Source organism: Aspergillus glaucus, assembly GCF_001890805.1.
Source record: "Aspergillus glaucus CBS 516.65 unplaced genomic scaffold ASPGLscaffold_9, whole genome shotgun sequence".
Lineage (NCBI taxonomy): Eukaryota > Fungi > Ascomycota > Eurotiomycetes > Eurotiales > Aspergillaceae > Aspergillus > Aspergillus glaucus.
Window position 1 is genome coordinate 472,939 of NW_019170461.1, and position 27,998 is coordinate 500,936.

General features: G+C 50.7%; 13 protein-coding genes across 13 annotated transcripts; 6 read left to right on the forward strand and 7 right to left on the reverse strand.

The window, feature by feature from the left end:
• Positions 1-233: 233 nt before the first annotated feature.
• atp4 (F1F0 ATP synthase subunit 4) lies at positions 234-1,260 on the reverse strand. The gene is made up of 4 exons (XM_022546475.1): positions 1,204-1,260; positions 688-1,138; positions 407-629; positions 234-349 (listed from the first exon to the last, which is right to left on the reverse strand). The coding sequence occupies exons 1-4, from the start codon at positions 1,230-1,232 to the stop codon at positions 324-326; spliced, it is 729 nt and encodes a 242-aa protein (XP_022401375.1). The 5' UTR covers positions 1,233-1,260; the 3' UTR covers positions 234-323.
• Positions 1,261-1,460: 200 nt separating this feature from the next.
• Positions 1,461-3,221, forward strand: noc4 (ribosome biosynthesis protein NOC4; the record flags this gene model as incomplete). Its single annotated transcript, XM_022540539.1, has 3 exons — positions 1,461-1,868; positions 1,922-2,133; positions 2,186-3,221. The coding sequence occupies 3 exons, from the start codon at positions 1,461-1,463 to the stop codon at positions 3,219-3,221; spliced, it is 1,656 nt and encodes a 551-aa protein (XP_022401376.1).
• A 466-nt stretch (positions 3,222-3,687) lies between these two features.
• On the reverse strand, positions 3,688-4,218 carry ASPGLDRAFT_106815 (uncharacterized protein; the record flags this gene model as incomplete). Its single annotated transcript, XM_022539515.1, has 1 exon — positions 3,688-4,218. A coding segment is annotated over one exon (531 nt), but the record flags the coding sequence as incomplete, so codon positions are not given.
• Positions 4,219-6,215: 1,997 nt separating this feature from the next.
• Positions 6,216-6,863, forward strand: ASPGLDRAFT_35162 (GPI anchored serine-threonine rich family protein; the record flags this gene model as incomplete). Its single annotated transcript, XM_022544521.1, has 2 exons — positions 6,216-6,362; positions 6,432-6,863. The coding sequence occupies 2 exons, from the start codon at positions 6,216-6,218 to the stop codon at positions 6,861-6,863; spliced, it is 579 nt and encodes a 192-aa protein (XP_022401378.1).
• A 1,481-nt stretch (positions 6,864-8,344) lies between these two features.
• ASPGLDRAFT_125764 (uncharacterized protein) lies at positions 8,345-9,585 on the forward strand (the record flags this gene model as incomplete). Its single annotated transcript, XM_022540588.1, has 2 exons — positions 8,345-8,639; positions 8,711-9,585. The coding sequence occupies 2 exons, from the start codon at positions 8,345-8,347 to the stop codon at positions 9,583-9,585; spliced, it is 1,170 nt and encodes a 389-aa protein (XP_022401379.1).
• A 587-nt stretch (positions 9,586-10,172) lies between these two features.
• ASPGLDRAFT_1463962 (uncharacterized protein) lies at positions 10,173-14,781 on the forward strand. Its single transcript, XM_022541883.1, has 6 exons — positions 10,173-10,604; positions 10,667-10,692; positions 10,744-10,795; positions 10,856-10,954; positions 11,023-11,370; positions 11,432-14,781. The coding sequence occupies exons 1-6, from the start codon at positions 10,548-10,550 to the stop codon at positions 14,636-14,638; spliced, it is 3,789 nt and encodes a 1,262-aa protein (XP_022401380.1). The 5' UTR covers positions 10,173-10,547; the 3' UTR covers positions 14,639-14,781.
• A 3-nt stretch (positions 14,782-14,784) lies between these two features.
• Positions 14,785-18,359, reverse strand: ASPGLDRAFT_46582 (MET18/MMS19 family protein). The gene is made up of 4 exons (XM_022546476.1): positions 18,200-18,359; positions 17,853-18,126; positions 17,563-17,797; positions 14,785-17,513 (listed from the first exon to the last, which is right to left on the reverse strand). Exons 1-4 carry the CDS (start codon positions 18,279-18,281, stop codon positions 14,925-14,927), a joined length of 3,180 nt encoding a protein of 1,059 aa, XP_022401381.1. The 5' UTR covers positions 18,282-18,359; the 3' UTR covers positions 14,785-14,924.
• A 158-nt stretch (positions 18,360-18,517) lies between these two features.
• On the forward strand, positions 18,518-19,380 carry ASPGLDRAFT_46583 (uncharacterized protein). Its single transcript, XM_022546477.1, has 2 exons — positions 18,518-19,158; positions 19,214-19,380. Exons 1-2 carry the CDS (start codon positions 18,772-18,774, stop codon positions 19,304-19,306), a joined length of 480 nt encoding a protein of 159 aa, XP_022401382.1. The 5' UTR covers positions 18,518-18,771; the 3' UTR covers positions 19,307-19,380.
• Positions 19,336-20,871, reverse strand: ASPGLDRAFT_46584 (ER membrane complex subunit EMC3). Its single transcript, XM_022546478.1, has 6 exons — positions 20,850-20,871; positions 20,445-20,785; positions 20,356-20,389; positions 19,942-20,305; positions 19,730-19,891; positions 19,336-19,678 (listed from the first exon to the last, which is right to left on the reverse strand). The coding sequence occupies exons 2-6, from the start codon at positions 20,492-20,494 to the stop codon at positions 19,494-19,496; spliced, it is 795 nt and encodes a 264-aa protein (XP_022401383.1). The 5' UTR covers positions 20,495-20,785; positions 20,850-20,871; the 3' UTR covers positions 19,336-19,493.
• Positions 20,749-21,502, forward strand: ASPGLDRAFT_35168 (signal peptidase complex subunit 2; the record flags this gene model as incomplete). The annotated part of the gene is made up of 3 exons (XM_022544522.1): positions 20,749-20,785; positions 20,850-21,148; positions 21,215-21,502. 3 exons carry the CDS (start codon positions 20,749-20,751, stop codon positions 21,500-21,502), a joined length of 624 nt encoding a protein of 207 aa, XP_022401384.1.
• A 240-nt stretch (positions 21,503-21,742) lies between these two features.
• ASPGLDRAFT_125322 (methylenetetrahydrofolate dehydrogenase (NAD(+))) lies at positions 21,743-22,980 on the reverse strand (the record flags this gene model as incomplete). Its single annotated transcript, XM_022540550.1, has 4 exons — positions 21,743-21,823; positions 21,878-21,967; positions 22,024-22,654; positions 22,790-22,980. The coding sequence occupies 4 exons, from the start codon at positions 22,978-22,980 to the stop codon at positions 21,743-21,745; spliced, it is 993 nt and encodes a 330-aa protein (XP_022401385.1).
• Positions 22,981-23,858: 878 nt separating this feature from the next.
• On the reverse strand, positions 23,859-26,025 carry ASPGLDRAFT_35170 (F1F0 ATP synthase subunit alpha; the record flags this gene model as incomplete). The annotated part of the gene is made up of 5 exons (XM_022544523.1): positions 23,859-25,109; positions 25,173-25,293; positions 25,354-25,410; positions 25,559-25,719; positions 25,954-26,025. The coding sequence occupies 5 exons, from the start codon at positions 26,023-26,025 to the stop codon at positions 23,859-23,861; spliced, it is 1,662 nt and encodes a 553-aa protein (XP_022401386.1).
• Positions 26,026-26,849: 824 nt separating this feature from the next.
• ASPGLDRAFT_46588 (2-hydroxy-palmitic acid dioxygenase MPO1) lies at positions 26,850-27,996 on the reverse strand. The gene is made up of 4 exons (XM_022546479.1): positions 27,732-27,996; positions 27,646-27,669; positions 27,518-27,577; positions 26,850-27,438 (listed from the first exon to the last, which is right to left on the reverse strand). The coding sequence occupies exons 1-4, from the start codon at positions 27,762-27,764 to the stop codon at positions 26,986-26,988; spliced, it is 570 nt and encodes a 189-aa protein (XP_022401387.1). The 5' UTR covers positions 27,765-27,996; the 3' UTR covers positions 26,850-26,985.
• Between the last annotated feature and the right edge of the window lie 2 nt (positions 27,997-27,998).

The following is a 27,998-nucleotide window of genomic DNA, read 5'->3' on the forward strand; positions in this document are numbered from 1 at the left end:
AGAGAAAAGGTTTTTTTTTTTTTTTTTTTTTTTTTTTTTGTTTTTTTTTTTGCAGGATTTCCTAATCGGTTGGTCCAAAGTATCAGAGGTATCTTTAAGACATCGGTTCCTGAGACTACCGAGATATACAAATGACGTTGCCATGACTGGCATGCTACCAGGGGTACCTATAGTAGGCGGGGAATACTGCTCGTTCGAGGAAAGCACTGAATATAACTATGTTTACATTGGAATCATCGAGTCAAATGCTATTGAATGTCTAAGTAGCATTCAGAACGGATCTTGGTTTTATACATAATGTCGACGCATTACCCCGAACCCATTTACTGGGATTTGGCGGCCATGATACCTGCATTGAAGTCAATACCTGTTACCTGATATTACGAAAAGCGGGCAGAACACTTACGCTCAACATCAGAAACGCTCTGCTGGAGGATCTGCTGCAGAACCTTGGGGTTCTCAAGCTCCTTGTGGATCTTGCCGATGACGGTCTCGGCAAGCTCACGCTGCTGGCGCTGCTTAACCTGACCCTCGTAGCGCACCCACGAGTCAAGAACCTGCTTGGCCTCAGAAGCAAGGGCAGTGCGCTGCTCGAGCTCGTAAGCCTGAGCCTCAAGCTGAGCGGTTTCCTTTTTACGTAGTCAGCAATTGATTTCGACAACATATTCAATTCCTTCATTGTGTTACCTTGGAGACCGCAAAGAGCTGCTTGGTAACGTCAACAACACCGGAGAGCTGGTTGACATTGTCCATACGCTGCTTAACAGCGCTGGTGTGGTCGTTACGGGCAGCGTTCAGGATGTCCTTGTGCTTCTGAACCTGGCCCTCAGCCCACTCGCGGTAAGCGGGACCACCATACTTGCCAACGGCGGTGAAAACGCTGAGAAGACAGAAGGCAGCAACGGTTTCCTCGTTCAAGACGTAGAGCTCGTTGCTGATGGCGGAGATGGAGACACCGGCAGCGGCGGAAAGGATGGCAGTCTTGGAAACCAGGGAGTTGCCAGGAAGAGAGTCGAGGATCGACTGAGCTTTCTTCTTGGGGTCCTCAGGGACGTTGGAGGCCGAGCGGGTGGCCGCAATGTTGGCAGTGACGGCGAGGTTGCGCGTGGGCAGGGTCGGCCGCAGGCGGGCAGCACCTAAGGCGGGTCAGCGAGAGTGTTCAGGGGGTCTGGATTGTCGAAGAGGGCAAGTTGCAGCATACCCATGGCGGTCTTAGCGAATCGCGAAGCCATTGTAGCAGGTGGTTAGTCCTTGAGGAATTATGATGGGTGAACGGAACTGAGGAGACTGAGGTCGGGATTGCGGTTTGGGCGGTGCGGCCACACTATCCCGATGAGGTTTAGTGCGGTGCTCTCGGAAAAATTGCATAACCGAGCGATATCCAAAATTTCATGAGTGACAGAAGAAGTCGAGCTAGCAATTGAACACTAATTTACGGTCGAAGCTTCAATTTCAGCATCATGCCGGCCGCTACACATGCAGCCGTGAGCTCCAAGAAACGAAAGAGCGTCAAGGACGGTTCTTCCTCGTCCAAGCGCCGAGCAGTCGCAACCGATTCGAACGAAGATGCGACAATGTCGAAGATTACCGAACTAGAAATCCAAATTTCCGAATCGCGAAAGCACTACAACAATATCGCAACCTTGCTGTCGATGCTGGATGTCGGGAAAAATGCACAGAACCCGAATTTGCCCGTGGCAGTCTCCCTCTGCCGAGTCTTCAGCAGATTGATCGCGGCCGGAAGCCTGACAGAGTCGAGTCGGGCAGATGACAACGAGAAGCTTATTGTGGCGTGGTTGAAGGAGCGGTTCCAGGAATACCAGAAGGCGTTGGTGACTATTATGCGTGAGAGTGACGCTTCTGCTCAGGTACGTATATATCCTGTGTTGCGGGCATGTCGAACACTCGCTAATGGGAGTAGGTCACGGCATTGACACTGAGCATGAGACTTGTTGGCGAACAAGTGACACATATTCCCAGTGCAGACAGCTATGTTTGGTCTTCCGGTCTGTTCAAGAACGTTTTCGAGGCCGTCATCGAGGCGCCGGAGGGACAAGCACTGCAGACGGAGTTTACCGAAAAGTTCGTCAAGGCCTACGAAGACGTGAGATTCCATACATTCACAAGAATTTCGTACGTCAATGCCCTTATGTCAATATAAGCAAGCGCTAACAATTGATTCCAGCGAATATGCCTCCACAAAGCGAACAACCCAAACCCTCGAAACCCTCATTACCATCCTCTCAGCCAACGACTCAATCCCCGACCCCTCCCACACATTCGAAACCTTCCTCACAAAAACCAGCTCCTCCAACAAAAAACTCACCTCCGTCAGCTCCCACAAAAAACGCGCACAGGACGCCTGGCTCTCCGTTCTATCCAACAACCTCTCTCAGTCCCAACGCAAATCCCTCCTCCGCATGATGGTCCACCACATCGAGCCCTGGTTCACCCGCCCAGAACTCCTCATGGACTTCCTCACAGACTCGTACGATCTCGGCGGCGCAACTTCCCTCCTCGCCCTCTCGGGACTGTTCTACCTCATCCGTGAAAAGAATCTCGATTACCCGCAGTTCTATACGAAATTGTACTCGCTTCTTGATGCGGATTTGTTGCATTCGAAACATCGCTCGCGGTTCTTGAGGTTGTTGAATACATTTCTTAATTCTTCGCATCTTCCCGTCTCTCTCGTTGCAAGCTTCATTAAGCGTCTCGCGCGTCTCGCGCTGAACGCCCCGCCACCCGCTATCGTCGCTATCATACCCTGGATGTACAATCTCTTCAAAAACCACCCCACCACAACATTCATGATGCACCGCGCAATCCACGATGCAGAGTTCAAATCCGAGCTCGACGCAGAGGGCATGGATGACTCCTTCGACCCGGACGAGCCGGACCCGACCCGCACGGACGCCGTCGAGAGTAGCGTTTGGGAAGTCGTCACGCTGCAGACTCACTACCATCCCAATGTTGCTGCTATTGCGCAGATTATTTCGGAGCAGTTTACGAAGCAGGCGTATAATATGGAGGATTTCCTGGATTATACGTATCAGGGCATGTTGCAGGGAGAGTTGGGGACTGAGGATAGGCCGTTCAGGAGGGTGCCAGTTGTCGAGTATCACATTCCCAAGCGGATCTTTACGGATCGGGGGCTTGAGGAGGATGGTGGTATTGATACGGCGCCTGGGAGTCTAATGCGGAACCTGTGGGATTTTACATAATAGTTGTTTGTTTTGTATAGACCGTTTTGTTTTCAAGCCTGTGCTGAATTACTTTTGGAAATATTGAGACCAAAGCACTTGGATTCCCTATCTTGCAAACTTCTGAAAGAACTCCCAGCCATTCCCGTCGTCAACATGCAAGCGGTAACAAACTATCTAATGACCCAGTATTAACCCCAGGGGCTTAAGTTGCCCGTAACGAATGACAAAATCATAAAAACAAACGCCAAAATCACAATCAGACCCCTGGATGCCCATGTAACGACCCTACACCATTCCCCTGCTCCGTTGCCGTAGGACAATGTATCAAACCCTCGTCGACGTCGGTGCAAGTATGATACTGTTCCAACTGTTCCACCAGCTCTTGCCGACGCAATCCATCGTAGTGAATATGAAAAACTCGCATAACTCTTTCCTGGTGGTCACGATAGAACTGCGGAGACAGCGCTTGGTTGCAAAGCCCTCCCGGGGGCACCTCCAAACGAAACACTCGTTCCCGCTCCTCAGCAATCGGATCACCAGGATGGTACTCGCAGCGCTCATTCAACGCAAACACACCACGTTTCACATCCGTGAAGAAATCATCGCTAACGTGCATCGGAATGTCCTTGATGCTCTCACGCATCATGTCCAGTATATCTTGGGCTCTTTTCCGCCGACGTCGACAATAGAGCTTGACAACCGGGTCAAAAAGCTGGACGCTTCGCGAGATGTCCGTAGCGGACTGCGCCTGCATCACGTAGTTCACGCACCGCTGCGTGGCATGCTTGAGTTCCTGTGCAACAGCACGGAAGAGCTCGTCGATCAGACGGTAAGCGTATACCACGGGGTTTGCGACCTTACGGGCGAGTTCTAGCTGATAGACTCGTTCCCAGAAGGAGAGCCAGTTGTCGAAGCCGACGCGAGACTTGCGAAGGCGGGTCACCTCGAGACTGGAGATGACGGTGCGGCAGACCGTGAGGGTTTGAAGGACTCTGATTCGAGCTTCGTTGGTTGTCGACTCGTGGTCGATGTCGGCTAGCCTCGATGGTTCGGGGGGTCTGCCAGGTGGTTCTATGGTGCACGCGGCGCGGTAGAAGCGTGGGTATATAAGGTTGAACAGTGCTGGATGAGAGGAGTTTGTGGATTTGGAGGATGCGGTGGAGGGTTTCGAAGAGGGGATCGAAGACGAAGACATCTCCAGGTCAATGGTCGGATCGATGGGGTAACGACTGTAGAATGAGGGATAAGGATGGTATAGATCAGAGATCACGGTAAGCGAGGGAGTCCTTCTGAACGAATGATATTGCAGAGTATCGAGAGAGCAGTATAGGAATGGACTTGTGACCAAGGCGAAGAAGAGAAGAGAAGAGGAGGATGGAGGAAGGCAGTTGAGGTTCATATTTACTGGAACTTCGGTCTTCTCCGTGCTCTCCTTCTCATTGCGGAAGGCACGTTAGAGAAGAGAGCGCTCAAGCTGGTATAGGGAAAGTGTCGCCTCTACTCGCAGGGTTTCGCGACAGCGATAAGCTCTGAATAGGAAGGCACCGACAGCCTGGATCTGGGGAAGTGATGTATACTAGGCATCATCAAAATTTCCTCTTCGGGTAATACGTCATGACGCCCATTGGCATCAATTTGCGGTGGCCCAATGCGAATGCGACAGGGTAATTAATAGATATATATGACAAGCCACGCTTATTGATTTTCACTATCTTATCATCTCCCTATGTAGACGTGATGGTGCTGAAGAGGAATTGATTCGACGAGCTTCCGGACACGACAACACCGATATCCGATCCACGAACGCCCTGCACTATACAAGTCAAAAGATGTCAGTCCTTCTCGCATCCCGCAATAAATATCTAATAGTCTGTACACGCAACATTTCAACATTTCAGAGAATTACATGTTGAGCTCCGTACCGAGATGGATGCACCCTTGCATAAGGTGGCATGCATTGCTCGAGACAGGGCGGAACGAGAACAAGCACGCGAGAATCTTAATCAAGGGGCGTTGATCCGAAAAGTGCTGTCAGGTACTGATTTAGATTCTTTTAATGGCATGCAGTGCTACTGCGTTGCTGCTGTGCTCGCCCGGTGATACCGTCCTGCATGTCAAGTACAGTCTGCAGAGTTGCAGAGAAGGAGGGAAGTTAGGGGCGACATACAGTAAAAAACGCGATTTTGAGCAAATTGAATATGTTTACCAGATTGTTGATTGGTGATTGCTGATTGATAGATGGAACTGGTTCTTACAGGGGATGTTGAGGATCTCTACTCTGCATAGGGCACATGAAAATATTGGTAAATCACAAAGGTTCCCAGACTAAGCAGTCCATTCAATGTCTGCGGAGATCATGGTCCGAATACCCTTCTAGACCTGATAGTCGAAAATGTCTGGATAATGATATGTTCCAGTACGCATTCTTCGGACGGCGTTGTTGGCGTACCAACGACAACAAATGCTTCATGTCAGCAACCCGATATGCCGCCAGGAATGCGGCATCTAGAACCGTCGAAACTAATTGGACATTTTGAATTACTGCTCGTCGTCTGGAGAGACACTTGGCTGTCAATGTTACTTTATTTATTGATGGTTAACCTATTTATTCGCTAGATTTCGCCTTCGAGTCCATCATTCCTCATCAACTCTAAATCCCAAGATTCATACCATCATACCTCTGTCTGACATTCAAACCAAAGAAAAAAACATACCTTACCTTGAACTACTTTAAAAAGAAAGTGCCAATCAGGTAACGTTCCCTGTCACACCTACCTCGAAAAGTTCCTTAGCTGCGCTTGCTGTTTCTGTTGCTTTTGATCTAGGAAAGTACGCCCGGCTGCTCGGCCTCTTCCATCTAAAAAACGAGTCAACTGTCCCTTCGACACATTCGCTAGATACACTTCTCGCAGCAGTACGAACGTATCCTATTACCGGATAGCAGCCGTTATTATCGCATTTGCACCGCTATATACCTTTATCAACTTCATCAGTTTCGCCAGTACCGTCAAAATGCACTTCTCCAACACCGTTCTCGCTTTCGGAGCTTGCTTCTCCCAGTTAGCCGTCATGGTTCAGGGCTTCGCGTTCACTGAATGGCCTAAGGAGATCCACCCTGGACAGTCCACCATGGTGAAGTGGGACGGAGCATCGAGTGCGGTATGTGTCCATCCTTTCCCTGACAGCCCTGAAGACTGAAGAGTATCTGACCATGAGCCCTCCATGCAGCCTGTTACGATCGAGTTGTCTAGAGGCGAATCAACCAACCTGCACCGTGTCAAGACCATCACTGCCGAGGTTTCCGGTGACGCTGGCTCTTTCACCTGGGTTCCCAAGGACGATATCGAAGATGGTGACGACTACGCCCTGACCATCACACAGGGTGACGAGACCAACTACACCGGGCATCTGAAGGTCAGCCATGATGAGACGCACATCCCACTCGCCAAGGGCCCTAATCCCTCGAATGCTACGACCACCACGCTCTCTACGGCTCGTCCTACCCACACGAATGCCAAGTCGTTGTCCGATGATGCTCACGTTGTTTCCGGCAAGAGCACTGTGGGCCACGACGAGCAGACTGGCGCGGCTTCGTTTATCGGTGTGTCTGTTAACTTGGCACTGGGGGCTGTCGCCGCGCTTTTCTTCTTCACGACATAGAGGATATAATTGGGATTCGCGCGCACTTTGGATTGGTCGTATTTTGCATTTCTTGGGTCAACTGGATTGCTCCAAGCGGAAAAAGGAAATGTTCTCGTACGCGTTGATTTTGTTTTGATGGCTGGTGTACATATGGACCAGAGTCGCATATCTGTACTTTTATACGTGTTACGGTGTACGATGGGAGGGACCATGGTTTATATGTTTGTTTTTGGTCGTTTTTGCGCTTTTATCTGTTGTTCATGGTCATTTTCACGAATTGCATCCTGTCTTTCTTGCCAGTCATGGCTTTTACTACTGCTACTTTAATGGATCCATACAATACCAAGAGATGACATCTCCTTTATATTGCTCAGATGTGTCACATCTCCATGTGTAGCTCGCAAACTCTATCGTTTGTCAAGAACCCAATTGTGGGTAACCGAGTAGAGCCTCTGCTTGTATGATGCATCGCTTGACGCTGTCGCGAATATATATAGGGGCACCTCATGTAGGCGGCTCAGTACGGAGTACTCATAAGCGAATTAATTTTAAAAAAGGAGAAAAATGACAAATTGGAGTGAGAAACGAGAGATCATTTTTTAGCGTAGTCGAACAGTGTAGGTGCAAATCATGCAGCAGAGACAGTTCAGCCTCATTGTCTTCTCCCATCGTTGATAATTCTCTTCTGCGCGCATTCCCGGGTCGTTTATATATCCATTGTCTGTTTACATATTCACTGTTCCTTTGAGCTTTGATATATCTTCTGTCTGCAAGAAATATATCTCCTCAATTGCTCTCCATCTGACAGCGCACATCTCCATTGAGATATACAGAGTTAGTTGATCCTCTGCCTCCAATTCTCCCCTCGCGGCCATGAAGGATCATCAATTCATTAATTCTCCTACTGCTCTTGCCTGTCGCAGATCCAGTGCATACAGACAGTCTGCGCTATTACAGACGATTATTAGGACCCTTCAATCTAAGCATTGATCCACTTTCCTGGGTATGTCTGATTTCCTTATTTCCCCTGGGGGTTTGGCATGGGAGAGAAAAGAGAGCCAGCTACTGACGTTGGTGTTGGTGCTCTCTCTCTCTCTCTCTCTCTCTCTCCCTTACACCACCAGCATTATCGTCATTATTAGTGCTGTGATGCTATTATGACCTCTATTGTTGCTAGTCCTTTTAGTCCGAGCGTTTCCCTCTTCGTCTCTTCTTGAACCCAGTCGGACCTCTTTCAGACTCTCCCTTCTCCTAAACCCATCGCCAATTGACCACCAACCCAAACCGATCGCAAGACTACACAAAAAAAATCCATTCCATGGTTTCCAGAACATCATCTCCAGAGTACCGGTCTATCGGTCGCTTTGCCGTACTATTCGTCTGGATCTTCCGTGGAAGCGCCGTTTGGTCGTGCGACCAGCGTTAAGGTTGTTTCCGTGGTTCACTGCGTGTTGAGCATCATTTCGAAAGCCGTCCTCCGTTCGCCCTGATTTGTCGGAATGGTCCGATTCGGCCGGATCAAGAAGAAGACGAAGGCGGAACCCGTTCAGGACGCAAGCAGGCTTAGCAACGCTAAGAGCAGTAGTCAGGAACCGTACCAGGAACACGATGCTGACACAGACATCAATGATCCGCTGCCTTTTCCAGGTCCAGGTCATTTGCCTCGAAAACACGCCCCTCGTATTAGTTTGCCCCATGTGGACACTACTCTTTTAAATATGCATCAGGCCAACGGTTTATTTGATTCCAAGTCGTCGGAGGAACAGAATGGGGCGACGGTGATTGAGTCTACAGGTTTGTTGTGGCAAAACATTAAAAAATATTTGGAGAAAATGTTAGGCTCATGGTTCTATTTCGTTTCACAGATCAATCGATTTCCCTCTCTCCAAATCCGCCCCTCTCTCCTAATCCTTCGAACGGCGACGCCCACTCTGCAAACGGCGATGCTTCGACGACAGAATGGTCCTCCGCGGTCGGGCACGCAACGACGGGCAAGTCTGGTCGGGTTATTCACGCTCTCCAGGAGGATGTCGCCCGCTTAACGCGCGAATGTGGCGTCCACCGGTCCAAAGCCGAAGAGGCACAAAACTTGAACGATACCCTCAAGACCCAGGTACAGAATATCGGCGAACGCCTCCGGAATCTCGAAGTAGCCAACGAAACGAACCTCCAGTCGATTTCGCGCAAAGACCAGAAAATGAAGGAACTCCGGGCGGAGGCACAGAGCGAAAAGGAACGAAGACAAAAGGCGGAGGGTACGGCCAACAGGACCGACCAATTGATGACTGAAGCGCGCGACGATTATAATCGGAAAGTGGCTGGGTTACAAGAGATCGCCAATCATTCGAAAACGCAGTACGACGTGCTTGCGCAGTCCGGAAATCGAGACAGATCAGAGCAACAGAGGCGGTTCAAGACCATCCGCGACGATTACATCGCCCTTAAAACCGAGCACGACAAACGAATCGGGGATCTGGAACGGCTGGATACTATTCTCGCGGAGAAGGACCATGAGATTGAAGCTAGTCGGGAGAGGTTCAGCAAACTTTTCGAGACCTACGAAGCCTATAAGAAGGCAAGAGAGGAAGAGATGGGAGGGTTAATCGAGAACGGTTATCGGAATGAAGCCAAGATCGACACGGCTCTCGCGACGATGAAAGAAACAGAAGGGCGCATGAAATGGGTCATTCAAGTCAGCGAAGGGTTGAGAGATTCCTCGCGGGAAGGAGAGAAGCAATGATTGCCGCCTTCCAACCACCATAACCAACACGAATGGATGAGCATGGTCTAGTTCGAACGATGGTCGTCCTACATTCCGAAGAGCAACTTACGTTGCTTTCAGTCCGTCGGCTGTGTCGAGTTCCGAATTAGAACCGATTCTGACACTGCCTTAAGTTCGCCAACGGAGGCGGAGGCGGATGTGTATGTGTCTTGTGGATATTTTCCTTTGTTTTACTACTTTTACTTCCCATATTTGCAACTTTCTTGCCTGCTCTACTGTTCCCGGGATCTTCTCGACATTGCATGGAGTTTGGGAGTCTTGATACCCCGGGGGAGAATACCATGCTCATCCTGTTTTCTACTTTTTTTTTTTTTTACTATCTGGAGTTTACATTGTGATCCGTGATACCTCGATGGCCATGATGGATATATTTGAACATACATTTGAAAGCATATAATAAGATACAGCGACCCCTCATGTTGACGGCAGGCTGTCCTTCTGTGGCAGGAGTATTTGGGGTCTTCATTTGTGGATATCATAATTGAATTCCTTTTCTTATTCTGGTGTGACTAGTCACTGCTTTAATATGCATCTAACCATGTCTTTGTTTGTGAATGCATGGTGGAAATAAAGTATTATAGGCTAGATCTATCTTCACTGGTCTAAGTGCTCATGCATTCACTTGTTTGTCCCCCAACCTTTCTCCCCTCATCTACTCTCTCCAACAACCATCATCTCTTTCTTCTCTTTGGCATCTTTCATCCTTAGATCTTGTTCATTGCATCCATCCCAAGCAGAATAATCAATATTTCATCCATTGCGAGGCTGCTGAGAGCGCTTTAGCAAACAACCAGGAAGACCTACTCCGTACAACCCAGCGAATCCCTCTTCAAACAATTCCTCCCCCCCCCCTCTTTCTCTCTATCGTCTTGATCCGTTTTATTTTCCCATAACTAGCTGGAAGCTCATCAGGAGCGACGATGGCGACAAAACAGCGCCTGACGTTGGCGTCGATGTGGGCGTTCGAGGGTATAGGAGTACGTTGACAGGACAGGCTGAGGAGAAATGGACAAGCGCTGACCACCATTCACTATTACAGGTACAGGAGATACAGAATGAATTCAAGTTAGTCGCGGATTTCTCTGGTTCTACCAGATATGCTGACAATTCGTGTAGAAAAGCCAATCCCGATTTGAACAGTCCCTTGAAGTATTCGAAAGCAGATGATGTATGTGTCTTATGGAATTCCCTCTGCTGGCGAGGCCTAGCTAACGGATATCTCTATTAGGTTCTTGTCATGAAAGGAAACTTTGAAGGCTCCTCCGCGAAGCTCGTATCGGTCATGTCGGATTTTGTCGAAGAACAGAAGAACAAAGACCTCTTGGATGTAAGCCTCACAGCATCCTACACCGTTTAGCATGGGTATCAAATGGTATACTTATAACGGATTGATAGATGCCGCGGATCCGCCAATTGGACGTCCCCTCGATGTTCGACGACGAAGACGATCAGACCAAGGTTGAATCTGAGAAGGACCGCAAAGAGGATCTGTTGACGCTTGTCGATGATTCGAATGACGAGTTGATCCCCGTGTCCCTCAATCGTACTACTAAACACTGGATTTCGGAGAAGGGTGGTCTGGGTTGCCTTGCCAATTCCCAGGAGGTTCTTGGGGATATTGCGGCGATGACGGATACGGAGATTGCGGTCATAGATGACACCCTTGGGATCCAGGTGACTGGTCAATACCATGTTGATGTTGAGGATGCTTTGGCGAAGTTGACTCGGATTGAGAAGCCATTGGTAAGTCGACCATTGTCGCAACGGCATGGTGATGATCCTGTAGCTGACCATTGTCTACTAGTCCCTCATTGAAACTCCTCGAATTACCAACATGATCATGGCGCAACACAATGAGAATACTCGCGTTCGAATCCAGAACTACAGCGAGATAAACTCCGTGGCCCTGCGTCGGATTCTCACGGACCCTAATTTGCCATTGAATGCTACCCTCAACCAGATGTTTGCTACGTTTCTTCTCGCTCTCGACCCCGATACTCTGAAGTTCAATCTGCCGGACAATCTTCTCAACCCTTGCAAGGTCTCCAATGAACCCGGCAAGTCACGCATTTGGAACGACTTTACTTACCAAGGAATCGGAAAGGGAGATGAGTTCATCAACATGGAGTCAATCATTGAGAAGGACACGGCTAACCCACAGGCGGTAACTTCTGGAATTGCCCCTCCCCATCCATTTCTATCCGTTGAGAAAGCCACGCGGGTGAACCAGTGGGTCGTCGAGAGAGTTGAGATGGAGAATGAGCCTGAACCAGAGCCTGAGCCCATCGCACTACAGCTTGATCAGCTTGAAGGCCCTCGCGAGACACCAGCTCCTGCCACCGGTGTCAAGAAAACCCCTGGTATCCGAACGCGCAAGGCTGCTGGGGCCGCTACACCTCGAGCAGCACCAGAGCCCACGGTTGAGAATACCAAAGCCTTGTCCACTGTCCCTGAGAAGAAGACCTCGACTCCTCGCAAGCGATGGAAGATGCAGTACGAGCCTACCGATAGGGTATCTTCACCTACCAATCTTATGCTCAAGGGCCCAGACTCCCCTCACGACTCTACTACGACGGTGCGGCCAGAGTCTCCTGAGGACAAACTACGGATGCCAACTTTTGACCCGACAAAGTACGGCTTGCAAAGCCCCCCTCAGCACTCAGCCAGGAACTCATTTGGCAGTTCTACTTCTCCGCAGAGCTCACAAGCGAACGTTGAGACCTTACCCGTGGCGCCCAAGAAAAAGCCGGTCAAGCGTGAGGAGCTTATCGATGTACTCACGCCTGTTGCTTCTGGGAAGCCAACCTCGCACTTTATGCTTTCATTCGATCAGCCTGCGCTAGTTCCGCAAGTCGCCAATCATGTCGATAAGACAGATGCGCAGGACATACAGGTCCCGGATAGGACCAAAGGCTCAACTCCTCCGGACTTGCTTGACCTTGATTTCGAAACCGAGAGCAGAGTCTTGGGACCTAGCACTGCTACGACAACCCTTTTGAGCCCGACCGGTTCGATTAGTGGTGAGGATCTGACTTGGCAGGAGAAGAGGCTCCGGGATTTGAAGTCATCTCTACGCGAGAAGAAAGACACGTCTGGCTTTGACGACAATGCCTCGACCGTCTCTAATATATCGCGTCCTCCCAAAGACCGGCGTGAGATCAACACGCGGCTTGCCCGTCAGAGAATCGCGGAACTCGAGAAGTCCGTCGAAACGGTGAAGAACACTAATGACGAAGCGGACACCAGAGAGTTCCATCGCACCATGAACCACAAAGCGGGCAAACCAAGTGAGAAAGCGAAAAACAAGGCCGAAGCCAAGGCTAAACGACAGGCCACTCTCGAGGATGCTTGGGGAATTCCTAAGCCAGCCAAGAAAGCACCAGCTGAATCGCCCAAAATGCCAACCGATCTCATCGTCAAACCCAGGACAGCATCCTCTGATGCTAAGAAGCAGGACCTGCAGGACTTGCGACAGCAAGAAGTAGAGATCAAGAGCGTTTTCGAAGCGTTGAGACCTGCCCTTGAAGCTGCTGAGTATTTCAGCGGTCCATTGACTTTGGAAGCACAATTCGGCCTTGTTCTCATACCTCTTCTGCCCAAGACATACAACCAGGACTCAATTACAGTGGACGAGTGGACGAGGATCTTCCAGCCACGCAATGGCCTTCCTGCGCCGACGACGAAGTTTATCAATCGACTTACCACGGCTGGCTCAGATGTTGACCATATTATTGATTTCAAAACGTCAAAATCTGAGGGCAAGCGCCATATGTTCGAGCAGGACTACACGGAGTACAATGTCTCTTACGAGTTTCACTGCCGGGCTACTGCAGACCAGCCTTTCACCATAGCGATCGACGAACAAGGTAGACATTCGATTCGGAAGCCAACAAAGACGCTCGGTGCTGTCAACATGCACTTTCCTGCCCAGATCTGGGATGCCAGCATGGTTCTCTCTGGTGTTATCGAGCACGTGGCTGGTACAGATCCGGAACTCGAAGAGGCAGTTCGGTATCTTGTCGATAATCTCTGGGTGCAACCGGACAAGTCTCTCATCCGTATCTTCAGCCGTCTTCCCAAGGGAGACAAGTTCGTTATCGAGAAAGTGCTCATGAGACGCTGGACTCGCCATCGACACATCCGTAACGGAGATGCTGCTGCTGACAATGCTACATCCCCGAAAGCAGAAAACCAAATCATCGTGGTCAACGACAACGACAACGACAACGACATCTTCCTCCAGGTCACCGAAGTCCAAGACCTCTTAATCGGCTCCAGCACATCAGACAGCCAAGCCCTACGAGCCCGCTGTGCACCGTACCCCGAAATGATCAAAAAAGACAGACTCTGGTACGAAGTCTCCCTCGTCAGCCCCGCCATCGAAGCCTTCCTAAAAGCAAACACGGACGTCGAAATCGGCGAACGCACAGAAGACTGGCGAAACCCAGATCTCCTGGGAAACCACGCTACCCTCGTCGCAGACAACTACGGCATGAGTAACCACAATCCCTCATCATCTCCCTCGTCGTCCTCGCCATCACCTCTTCCCAATCCAGCTCCGCTCCTCAGCCCCGTCGCTTCAGCCATCGGAACAGCCGGCTTAGGCGACCTCCTGCGCCTCACCAAAACCGTCGTCGAGAAAATCGACGGCATAGGATTCTGGAATTACGGTCCCGGCGTCGAAGCAGTCCGTCTATCCGCCATCACCGCTGCTGCTGCCGGCACAGTCGTCGGAACAAACGCTGGTGTTGGTGCTGGCCCGCTTTCCCTTCCCGGTATACCCAAACAGCCTCATTCGTCGGCGATGGTGCCTGCGGCGGCGCAGCAGGGAAGATTACTTGGGTTTGATGATTATTTGGATGGAGTGAAGGAGATAGAGAGTTTGGTGCCGAGTCTTGTGCCGGCGAAGAGTGGTGGTGGGGGGGTTGCGTCGGGGATAGAGAGGTCTTCGTCGACGAGCTCGGCGAGGGTCAATGGGGTTAATGGGGTTAATGAGTTGGATTATTGGTGATGGTGAGGACAGGGTTTGGGGTTGTTTTTGAAGGATAGTTGACGGATAGGCTTAGGGATGAGCTGAGGGTTAGGGCGTTTTTGGTGTTTCATGGTTTCGACATCAATGCATAGCCCTATGACATGCAGGTAATGGTTCGATACAGGATAATATTGAACACTCGCAAAGAACCTCAAAACTAGAAGATAATACTGAATTATACCAAATGCAATCAATTTCAAGAATCTATATACCATCATCAAACATAACATTTCTTTTTAAACATGCTAACTTTTCTCAACCCCACTTAATCCTCATCCTCCTCAGCATCATCAACCCCCCTCAACCACGCCCCCCTAGCATCAACAGCCGCCTTCCTAACGTCCCTCTTCGGATCATCAAGCACCAACTTCAACGCCCTCAACACCTGCGCCTTAACCGGCAGCAGCGGCGACAACTTCCCCGCTCTCGCGACAGCAGGCGCATCCGGGCTCGGCGTCTGTGCAAGCAGATACAGACATTTCACAGAGTCTGTGCGGAGGCGCGATGGGTTCACTGCTGCTTTTGCACTAGGTGCGTAAGCGGCAGTGTTGAGGAGACGGGTGACGAGACTCTGGACATGGCCGCATTCATCGATCACGGAGACGCCGTTGTCGCGGATGATCACGGCGAGTGTCTCGAGTGTTGCTGCGCGGACGGCGTGTGAGTCACTTGTTTGGAGATCGAGCGATTGGAGGAGCAGCGGGAGAAGGGTAGGCAATTGAGGCATGACGAGTGCAGGCGGGATAGTAGATAGGATCCCCGATAGCGCGGTTAAATGTGCTGGTTTGATATGCGCTGGCGCGAAGGGGGCCTCGGAATCGGAGTTTCCGGCGATATTGACTTGTCGGATTTTATTGGCGATTAGGGGGATGACGGTTGTGAAGACGCGCTGTTTGCAGAGGAGGCGGATGTTTGCGCCGTTAGTTGAGGAGAGTACGTCGTCGTCGCTGAGGAGGATGGCGAAGCCGCGGGAGGCGGTTGTGCTTGTTGCTTCGGAGGGGGAGGAGAGGAGGGAGAGGAGGGATGTTAGGATGGTTGTTGTGTTGGGGACGAGGCGGAGGACGAGGGCTTTGGAGAGCCAGAAGGTTGTTTTGATGGTTTCGGGGGTGAGGGGTTGGGTTTGGTTCTCTGTGTTCGGGGGGAGGAGGGAGGTAAATTTCTCTGTAGCGATGGGGAGGTCTTGTTTGGAAAGGAATTTGTTGACGAGGAGGGAGAAGTGGCGGAGGAGGGCGAGTTGTGTTGCTGGTTCGGTTGAGGTGGTGGAGCGTTGGATTAGGTCTGAAAGGAGGTCGGACATGTTGGGGGTTGTGTAGGGGATTGTTGTGCAGTCCTTTGATAGTCCTGCGAGGAGGTATGTCGACACGATCATCGTACGCTGGTGGTCTTCGCTTGCGGATTGCGCGAAAGGAACAGGCGAGAACTCCTCCGCGGGAGAGAACAATGTGTAAACGTTCGCGGCAACTTCATCCTGCTGCTGCTTCGAAACAGATCGCACAATCAAGTTGCAGAGTCGTCCAAGCGTGTCCAAGACTGTATCATCATTCAGAATCCTGTTCGCTGCTTTGCCAGAAGCCGAAGCAGCAACGCTCCGGCAGAAGCCCATTACGATCTTCTCGTAGTATAGCCCCAGGTTTGGATCTTGGTCCATCTTTCTCTGGTCCATGACATAGAAAATAGTCAAGAGGATTGCTCTTGGGTATGCTGGAGACCCGGGCTCCTCCCTCTGCAGCAAGATAGTCAGCTTGCTTAACAACCGGCGCACTAATGTTTCGAAGATTTCTTTCTCAACGCTGATCTTCGCCAAGCTTTCGAGTGTCGGCAAGTAGTTAGAGCTTGTTCCGTCATCAGAGTCCGGAAGAGTTGCCACGAAAGCAGGGAAGGTTATGTCCATAATCAGGCGCGGCTTGTACTTGGAGATCTCAGCGAGAGCCGCGATGGCCTCCTTTTTGAGATCATCCCGACCCACGGACTCCTCTGTCAACAGAATCTCATCGAGATACTGAACGAATAACCCTATCTCGTTGTCCTGGAAAAAGTCACACAGCGTCGACAGGCGCAGGAAGCCCTGGAGCGCCGTGACGCGGAAGGACACTTCCTCCTTCGCAGACCCCATTAATGCCTGACCGAATATGTCAGAAAACTGGTCCTTGAACTCCAGCAAAGGATTCCCGAGGATAGTCTCGAGACCACGCGCTGTCCACTCTCCAAAGACCGAAATGGCAGAATCGAACAAGACAACCAACGTCTCCAGCAAAGCCCTCTGCTTCACAATCCCATCAGCCTCCTGGTAAATCGTCAACATTGGCGCAACAACACTCTGCACAATTAGGGCCAATGCGACGGCCGACGCGGCAGACGTGTAGCTTAAGATCTGCTGAGAAGGCTTCGCTTGCTTTTGCTGAGGCTCTCGTAACTGCTCATTGCATTCCTTCGTGATTGGTCTCAGGTACTGAGCAAGAGGCAATTGCGGCGAAGCTTCCGTGACGCCTTCGGACAGTCGCTTAGCGATACCCTGCAAAGCCACGAGCGAGATGTCGGAGAGGAATTCCTCTTGTGCGTTGAGAATCTCGAACTTCAGGGTTTCCCAGATGGTGATGGAATATCTCGATACAGTGTCCGGGTCGTATGTGTAGATACAAGCAATCAGTGCATTAAGCGCATCTTTTTTGACATTCGGGGAGGTTGAATCGAGCTTATCCAACAGAGATGGAATAGCATATTGTGCAAAGTGTCTCGTCGAAGAGATACAATCCTGCAGGCGGTTCTTCAGGTCCTGCGCGGTGATACCATAAGGATCGTTCGGGGGAGGTCTGAACGTGATTGGGAAGTAATTGTACACCGCGTCGAAAAGAGTCTGTTATCATTAGACATTGAACGTAGACCCCAGCGATATGGACGCATACCTCAGTGTGGTTCGAGATATCCCATTCAACCATCACCACCTTCAATATCGAGAACACAAGCATAAGATTCCGAGGATCCTTCTCCCCAGTCATCAAGTCTACGATCCCAACAATCGAGTCATCGCCCATTTCCCGCAGCGCAGAACGATGATTCAACATCAACTCATTCAGCAACTGATAAACCTGGAACCTCTGCGACTGAGACCGCGACTGCAAACCTTGGTACCCAAACGTCCTATAACCATGTCAGACCTCGCCCTCGACAGATAAATGCAATGGCCAGTACTCACGCTCTCGCAACCTCCTCAGCCAATTCCCTATGAAACCGATCCAGCTTCTGCAACGTCTCCAATCCAGCAACAGCGCCTCCATCCTCAATGCGATCGCAAAAGAACGTCGTCAGGACCTGGATCTGTTGTCTCGACAGGTACTTCGGAGAAAGTGCCTTGATCACGGCCGTGAGATAGGAAACGGCTTTGCCCCGCAGAATCGGATCTTCGTCGTTGATGTACTCGCCCAGGGACTGCACGGTTTCGATTAGGGTTGTTTTTCGGGTTTCAACATCTACCACCATATAGCTGTTAGAACAGACACCTCATAACTTCCCAATTGACAATCTCAAGCCAGAAGTACTCACCATGAGCAACCAGCTCAGCAATCTCCTTCGCTTCCTCTTTATTATGGTCAACGACCAGCAGAAACGTCTGCAAGGCCGACATCTTCGCGATATTCTGCGGCAACGAGGGGCATGCAAGCAATATAAAATCTTAAAATGAAATTCCCCTCAAGTGTCTCTCTGCGACCGGAAACATGACGCCGATTTTGTGGCTTGCCCGGACTGGCCCTTATCGATAGATATCACGTGCGTTTTTCAAATTCTCCGCATTGTCACGTGGAATGAGGGTCGGTTGTTGCGTCATTGACAACTGACAGCGCAGATGTTATTAATGGCCGTGCAGTTGCTTGCGTTGCTTGTAAAATGAGGCTTTTGTCTATAGTTATTCTTATTATTGTTACAGTTTTGCTTATCTGCACAGTATCTGCTATCGAGGGGTTTCATCGCAACTGCAAGCGTCTGCCTCGTCCATACGTTGACGTCCCCGGTCTACGACACGGACATCCAGATCACAGAGTACAAGAGTGGCTCCAAAGCCAACAAGCACTCCTAAACCAAATCCCCCAGTCTCCCCAATTCCAACCCTCTCAACAATGTCCAACGCCAACACCGACGGCCCCATAGTCGCCGACATCCTCTCCAAAACCCGGCTCATAAACACCTACGCATCCCTAACCCGCGAATTTGAGTCCGCCCTCTCGCACATCAACAACCCCTCCAAGAATATCACAATCCTAGCCCCTCGCAACTCCGCAATCCATAACCTGCCGCACAAGCCCTGGGAGAACCCCGAGGATTATGAGCGGTTGGGCGAGGTGAATGTGTATGAGGGGAGGGAGGGGAAGGATCGAGCGCAGGGGAATTTGAAGAGGTTTGTGGAGGCGCATATTGTGAGTGTTTGTCCGTGGGGGGAGGGGGTGGAGGCTGAGACGCTTTGTGGGAAGAAGGTTAGGTGGGTTAAGGAAGGGGGAAAGATAGTGGTGAGTTGTGCTTTGGTTTGTTTGGGGTTTGCGGTTGTGCTGATGCTGTGTTTAGATTGAGCCTGGGCATATTGAGGTAGACCATGTTGCTGAGAAGGTGGCTAATGGTGAGGTTTGGATTCTCAATGGGGTTCTTGACCCTCGTTAGGTGAGTTATGAGTAATGCTTGACGACTATTGCATTTATTGTACGATTCATGGTTCAATGAAAATATTCTCATCCATTATGAACTGGTCCTGCTGTAAATGATATTGTGTATACTGCAATTTGCACATTTCAGCAATACAAACCAAAGATACTTCGTAACCCACAGTCCTACCAACTCCGTTCCGACATCACTTCGAAGCAAGATTATGCAAAATCCTCTCTTCAATCCCATCATAAATGCAAAAGTGTTCCATAACCTCAAGGTTCTCCGCCTCATTCAAGTACAACTTATCAGGGTCCTGACCGGGCTGGAACGGATTCATGCCAGCGGTAGGATTCATACCAGACATTTGCGAAGCCATATGGTTCGCAGCTGCAGTAATTGTTAGCGAGATCCAATTGAAAAGGGTGAGAGAAGACGAACCATTATCACTACCAAGAATAAACCCAAACACAGACTGCAGACCGAACAAGTTCAGGAAATACCACGACAGACTAGACACCCACCTGACATCCAGGTCACGGGTCATAACACCAGACTGCAGCATGGACTTGAAGCGGATGGTAAGCGGGAACGGCAATTTCACTGCCATGGTCAGCAAACCCTCAAAACATCACCAAGGCGAGGGAACACACAAATAACAAATCCCGAGAAAAACGCATTAATCCAACTCATAATCAATGTCTGCGGAATCATCATCATCATATTCCCCTTCATCATCCCCATCATAGCATCCATGCCCGCCGGGTCCGTCATCGGATTCGCAGGCGGCTGGCCCCGGTTCTCCGGATCCTTCAAGAACGCGCCATTCTTGTACGCGGAGATGAGGTAGCTTTTGCGCATCTCGAAGGACTCGGTGGGTAGGACGAAACCGTTGCTGCGGAGGTTGACGCCGCGGAAGATGGAGTAGCGTTCGCGGGATTCGGCGAGGGTGGAGGGGGGTTTGGGGGGTGAGTTCATGAGGACGGTGGCGTAGTGGCGGAGGATACCTGTTAGTATCTGTGATTGTTAGATTATATTCTCTATAAGAGTTGAGATTTGGGACTGACCATGACAATGGTAATCGGGATCAAGATCCAATAGCTTCGCGATGCTGTTAGCACATCAATTCCCAGATCCTCAATCAACAAAAACTCACAATAGAGCCGGATCCCGAAGGATCGTCTGCTCAGCCCCTTGCAATGCCATCGTCCTGTCCCTGATGGTGATGCAGTTCGTTGGACGTAAAAGTGAACGGTGGACGGAGGTGAGGTTGAGTTCTCCGTGGTAGGTTAGCGCCTGGCCTGTATTGCCGCTTTAGCTCCGCCTCCGCGAAAGGGACAGCTCGCCGCAAAACGCCTTGCCGTGTACTCTGTAGACATAAGCAGGCTTCTTCTCCCAACATCTACAGAACATATTCTGAGATTCGATTATCTTACTTGCGCAACAACTTAACTATCACAATGGCGACAACCAAAGTGCCCGTCTACTCGGCCAATGGTCAGCACCTTACCTCAACCCTCACATCTAAACAGACACCCGTACTAACCAGAAACAACCACAGACCTAAAATCCACAACCGACGACGCCCTCTCCCCCTATTTAACCACCCTCCCCACCCCCTACATCTTCACCCAAGACCACACCCTCACCAAAATCCGCTTCCTGTTGGGCTACACAGCCGTCGCGATCGCAGGCGCCACTTTCTACGCGGACCGGTATCTGGGCTGGGAAGCGACGACGTCGCCGTGGGTTATCGCCGCCGTGGGAACGTATTTTGTGTTGAATGGGGTTTTCACGTATTGGGTTTGGTTTGTTGAGGGGGGGGAGGTTTTTCGAGGGAGGAGGGGGAGTGGTGAGGTGGTATGTACTTTCCTTCCTTTTGGGCTTGGGTTTTGGAGTGTGGGAAGTGTTGTTAACGTTTGGCAGATTTCGATCCGTTCCTCGACGAAGAAACACTCGCCGCTGTATAACCTTCACGTGCAGTATAAGACGCCGTCTGGGAAGGTTCTGGAGGATAAGGTTATCGAGACGCCGTTTACGACGTGGTTTTCTGCGGAGGGGACGTTTCATCCTGAGCCGTTACGGGAGTGGCTTGCGTCTGAGATTGAGGTGTTGGGGCTTGCTGCGAAGGAGACGGTGAAGAAGACGGGGGGTGCGTCGAGTTCTGTTGCGCCGGGAGATGAGGGAGATGAGGGTGTTACGAAGAGGAGGTAGTGGATTGCGCTTCTGAAAACCCGGAGTGGTTTATTTCTTCTATTTGATCGGATTTCGGTTTGGTGTATGGTTACGAAGAGTAAAAGGTTATGAAGCATTTGAGTATTTCCAGGTGCGTGGCTTGCTTGCACCAAAACAATTCATTTTGTTTGATCATTTAGGAAATAGCATAAACACATTCAAAACATAACTCGGAAATCTATAGTTTTGGTATCAACATCACCGGCCTTCGTAGAGCGTTCACGCAGCCTCGAGGGTTCCAGGTCTCTCAGTAGCGGCTGCGGGCTTGACATCGTCCAGTCTCCGGTTCTGGATGAGTCTCTGCGCGTAGTTAGTACTGTTCATCCCTGCAGAATATTGGGTACTGTCACTTACCAGAAGATTCCGGAGCAAGACAACGATGGTCACCTTTCCAATCGAGGGGACGAAAATAGAGGCACGTTCCTTGACCTCAGGTCCGAAGTTCTATCATTGTCAGCCATTGTCGATGAATAAAAATTGAGGAGGGGGAGGAAGTTCACCTTCTCACTCGAAAAGTTGACACAAACAGCCCCCTCACGCAACAAGCTAGTATCAAACTTATACTTCTCCCCAGGCACACCAGTAATAACAACATCACACAACGGCGCAACATCCTTAATCGACAACCCCTCCATATCAACAACATCATGCGTACTCTTCTTCAACCCCTCCCTCGTAAACTTCTGCACCCCCGTAATATCAACACTATAAACACAAGCCCCATCATTCGCCAACAGCGCCGCCAACGGCCTCCCCACAACCTCAGACCGATTCACGACGCAAATCGTATGTCCAAACAACCTGTTCCCATACGGCAAAATCGTATTGTAGATGTTGAGGTACTCGAGGATCTTGATGATGGCCAGCGGCGTGCAGGGCAGGATGCACTTCTGGCGCTTGCTCTCGGGGTCCAGGAAGCGCACGTTCTGGTACATGTTGAAGATGTAGCGGTGGCTGAGGCCTTCGACGTCTTTGTGCACGTCGACGATTTGCTGCAGGTATTGGTCCTGGCGGTTGTTGAAGATGGGGTAGTAGATGATGATGCCGTCGACTTCAGGGTCGGTGTTGGCGGCGAGGATGGATTCTTCGATGTTGTCGCGCGAGACTTCGCGGAGGGAGTAGCGGAAGCCGCTATTGATTGGGAGAGAAGTGGCATGTTAGTTGGTTGCGACGAGCAATGGGCAATACATGCGCTTCCTCCGATGTCGCAGGCGTCCGGACGAAGCCAACGAAGAAGACCAAACACAGGGGTATAAAAGTACTCACTGCTCCAAGCAAGTCTTCTCCGTCCACTGGGCATACATCAACGCAGCAGGGTCATTGTTGGCCAAAAACCCCACGAGATGAGGGGCCCTCTCCAGCGTAGTAACCCCCTTATGGACTTCCGCGAGCAGCCCGTTCGCAATGTGCTTGGACAGCACAACCTTGCACCTGGGGGTTTCGGTCTGCGAAGCCATTCTGAATAGTTGTGCACGCACTCGATGCCAATGTAATTGGAGTCGATAGGTCGTTTGGTCTAGTGGGGAGCGAGTAGTAGTTGACCCGAGCGGCGGGGGAGATGCGTTTGAAAATTTGGGTTGGGGAAAAAGACCGGCTCGCTTATCGATAATGCATAAAAGATGCCGCATTCAGCGCACTGACAGGACGGTTTTGGGTATAGTAAAAGCACTCTGCTACAGGATAACTTCTCTGCCAGGTTTCAAGTTGTTAGAACTTAGAATGTAGGCTTTGGGTTCCCCTCCATCCACACTGTCACTGCGGGTAAACCACCAGTCCCGCCTGAAGTGGATATATATATCCTCTCACCGTAACTGATCTTGATACCATGACGATCCTAAACCTACTACTGGGGGTTTTCCGATTACAATAGAACCACAAGGGAGAAATTTACCAGAAATACTCATAAACAAAAGAGATCATGTTCGAGTTGCATACCGACATCGACAAGCATATGGCCGTAGACGAATAGACCGTAGTAACCATCATATTCAGAGAAATGGGTCTTATGTCGAATCCATCGTCCAGCCCATGTTTCCCCTTGTGTCGTGCCATAAAAATAATGAAAGAGTTTCTAAACGTACAGGATATTATTCGTAGAGTGCTTTTTCTGCTGTTATCCCACCATTTTCTCTTTTAATCCGTCATCATAGCTACAGATAGATCGACATGCATCACTTCAAAAATGGAAACTGGATCAACCCGAAGCTTTGAAGACAAAAGGAAAAACAGTGGTCTGAAATTGTACAAGCTATCTCATCTATACACACATGGAGTCAGGAAAAAACATGGAACGGTACATGGTGGACTATAGCACCTGAGATGTGTGTTGGCTCACCTATGCGTTGTAGGACTTGTTGAAGTTGCCAATGACCTCCTTGAGCTTGGCCTCAAGCTCCTTGCTGACCTGGCCCTCCTTGTCAATGGTCTGGGTGATCTCAGGGTGGTTGGTCTTGATGGTGGAGAGGAGGTTGGCCTCCCAGTCGAGGATCTTGCCGACGGGGATGGAGTCAAGGAGACCGTTGACACCAGCGAAGATCAGGGGAACCATGTCCGAAACGGCCATGGGGGAGTACTGCTTCTGCTTGAGCAGCTCAGTCAGACGCTCACCACGGGCAAGGGTCTGGCGGGTGGAAGCGTCAAGGTCGGAACCGAACTGGGCGAAAGCAGCAACCTCACGGTACTGAGCCAAGAACAGCTTCAGGGAACCGGCAACCTGCTTCATGGCCTTGACCTGGGCAGCGGAACCGACACGAGAGACGGAGAGACCGACGTTAATGGCAGGGCGGACACCCTTGTAGAAGAGTTCGGACTCCAAGAAAATCTGACCGTCGGTGATGGAGATGACGTTGGTGGGAATGTAAGCAGAGACATCACCACCCTGGGTCTCAATGATGGGAAGGGCAGTGAGAGAGCCACCACCGAGGCTGTCGTTCATCTTGGCGGAACGCTCCAGGAGACGGGAGTGGAGGTAGAAAACGTCACCGGGGTAGGCCTCACGACCAGGGGGACGACGGAGCAGCAGGGACATCTGACGGTAGGCGACGGCCTGCTTGGACAGGTCATCGTAGGTGACAACGGCGTGACGGCCGTTGTCACGGAACCACTCACCAATGGCGCAACCGGTGAAAGGAGCAATGTACTGCAGGGGAGCAGCCTCGGAGGCGGTGGCAGCAACGATGACGGAGTACTTCATGGCGTCGTTCTCCTCAAGGGTCTTGACGAGCTGAGCGACGGTGGAACGCTTCTGACCAACGGCGACGTAGATGGTGTAGAGCTTCTGCTTCTCGTCGCCAGTCTCGTTCCAACGCTTCTGGTTCAACATGGTGTCGAGAGAAACGGCAGTCTTTCCGGTCTGACGGTCACCAATGATCAACTCACGCTGACCACGGCCGATGGGCACCATGGAGTCGACACACTTGAGACCAGTCTGGACGGGTTGGTTGACGGACTGACGGGGCAAGATACCAGGGGCCTTGAGCTGAGCACGGCTCTTGGCCTTGGCGTTGACGGGACCCTTGCCGTCAATGGGGTTACCGAGAGCGTCGACGACACGGCCGAGCAGCTCAGGGCCGACGGGGACTTCGACCTTTTCGTACGTTAGTTATCTTGCACCCACGATATAATGCCATTGAGACGCGAGATCACATACAATCTCACCGGTACGCTTGACGGTCTCACCCTCCTTGACCAGACGGTCGGAACCGAACAGGACAACACCAACTTGGCCAGCTTCCAAGTTCATGCACATGCCCTTGACACCAGAGGCGAACCTGAGGTTCCGTTAGCGGGGTATTCAGATGCAGAGGGGCATGTCAATTGGCAGAACATACTCGACCAGCTCTTCGGCCTGGACGTTGGCCATACCGTGAACACGGGCGATACCATCACTATCCAAAGAACACGGTTAGTTCACTGTAAACAATTGAATCCGAGTGCAATTGTGTTGTTGATGTTGTTGATGTTGACGCTATTGGCCATTATTGCCGGGAACTGAATTTTTTTTTCTTCTCAAATTGGGCGAGGGCGGTGACGTACCCGACCGAGAGGACACGACCGGTCTCAGCGACATTGGCCTCCTCCTGGACACCACGGATTCTCTGCTCGAGGAGGGAAGAGACCTCGGTGGGCGAGGCCTTGGCCTCAGCAGCGTAGTTACGGATCTGCTTGGAGGCGACGGCGGGGACGGCAGCGCGAGCCTAGACGCAGCAGAATTTTGTCAATATCACAACCGACCGACTAAAAACGTATTGAAACGAGGTAGAAAAGGCAATGAAATAATCGAAAAGACCATCATGAAACCCATTGAGATGAGATAGCATGATGGAAGACCACCACCGGACATGGGGAAGTGGGTGGTGGGAAGATATCGACCTCGGTGGTTTTGGGATGGGATGGGACATGGAGGGCATTGAGGAAGAAAAAGAACTCACCGAAGCGATCCGGCCAGTGGCAGAGGCAGCCGCAACGGCGCGGCTGGATTGCCGCAGAGCGTTTCTGAACATTGTGATAGAAGGGTTCAGAGGTGGTTACTCTGGAAGAGAGAGGGAGGTAGATTGGGGTAAAAGGGAAGGAAAGGGAAAAGAGAGGAGGAGAGAGGAGGAGGAGTAGGAGGGAGGGTTGTGGATGGATGGAAGGACGGGAGAGAGCTTGGAGGTTTTGCCAGAATTGGCGCTAAGCCTAGTTTGCCGAGCCTCTGCTTCACCAACCTCCGAAGCCGCCCTAGTGTCTCCCACTGTGAAGCAGACAGCCCACCATGTACATTACTGCTTTTTTGTATACAATTCTATTCAATTTACTGTAATTTCTTGAATTATAATAAAATGAAAGACGACTCTCTCACCAATTGAGCAGTATCCTTCCGGCCACTTGGCGTTTTTCCCATTATTTTTTTTTCTCTCGGATCTGCGGATACACTAGCTTAGTCAGCTCGTTTTCGTCACAGCAACCGGATGGACTGACCTGCCAGGCGCCGTTCTCCGGATTCGGGAATTCTGTGCACCACGAGGGGGAGTACGGACCATAGTCTGTGTGTCGCTGCGAATACATGTGTTATGTAGAGCTATGGCCAGCTTTGTGCTGGTGAGAGACACCTGTTGAGAGAAGAACACCTTGTGCTGCAATGACCCTCCGGGCTGTCTGTACATTCCTCCGAGACCGCATTTCGCTTCCGAAAGATTCCACCGTGCAATCGTGACATAACCGGAAAAACATCCAGCACTTAACCATGGCTCAGTATCCTCCATTGTCCCCGTTTACATTCCTTCCGGGTCAATCATACAACATAATGGCTTTTAGGGACTACAATTGCTCTTCTAGGCTTCAATTTCCCCAATTAACTCGAAGTTACGCCGTACAGGCAACATACATGGATGGTTAACTGCGACGCGAATTGCTCATGCCATTGAAAAACGCCATCTAACTATGCTCAGTACACGCCCTATATGCTGTAGTCTTGGTTAGACTTATTTCGCCTTGCCATTCTGGCTCTTCTTAAACGCAGCAATTTCCCTCTCCACGCTCTGATGGTACCTAGCCCTCAATTCCGGCCGGTATCCTAAGAAAAACAGAATCTCCATCCAAACAAACAACGGAGCCAACAGAAACGCCTGCACCAGATTATCCAGCAACGCAGGAGCTCGTTTCTCAAAAGCACCGTGACCAACAAACTGCAACACCCACGACGCCACCTGAATCCAACCAGCCCAGTAGTTGACCGTTGTGCCGTAGGTGCTCAAGAGGTAGTTTGCGAACGCGGAGCCGGCGATTATGACGGGCGCAATGAGGCCGCCCGCGACGGGTTCGAGGAGGACGTAGAAGATCGCATATATGAAGCCGCCGATCGTTCCGAGATTGGCCGGGAGATACTCATACTGTAGAGCTTCAGAGACATTGATTAGAGCGGGCGTGTTCGAGGCCTAGACATGGAACAACCTTGTTAGTACGGAGCAGGCGATAGGTGGGAAGATGGATGGTGAAAGCAAGAACAGGACATACCAGTACAATGCCCGTAAATAACAACACCGGAACGCATGTGATGTGGATTGCGACGTTCACCTGCGATCGATAGTGATGAGCAAACGCTTGTCGACGATAGCAGAAGTAAGGGTCCAGAAAGCACGTACTGGGTTACTGTGATAGGCGCCATACTGTAAACGTGTAAGTAAACTGACCTCAGTTATAGTAGCGCCGTAGGGGAGGTTGATCTCACAAAAAGTAGCTGCCTTTCGAGATTCAAAGCCATTCTGAAGCACGCCCTTTTTTGTATATCCCAATCCCGAGGCTGCTGCCGAGCGTGCTGGGGTTTAGAAGAACAAGGATTGTTGCAAGGAGTTATTTTCCACGAGAACAGCGCAACAGGGACGACCAAAAGGTCCAAGCAAAAGAAGACAGATGATAAATAGGAGGAAGAAGAAGAAGAAGGGACCCTTAGACCAGCCAAGAGGTGGAGAATTTGGGCACTTCCAGGTTGCTAGTA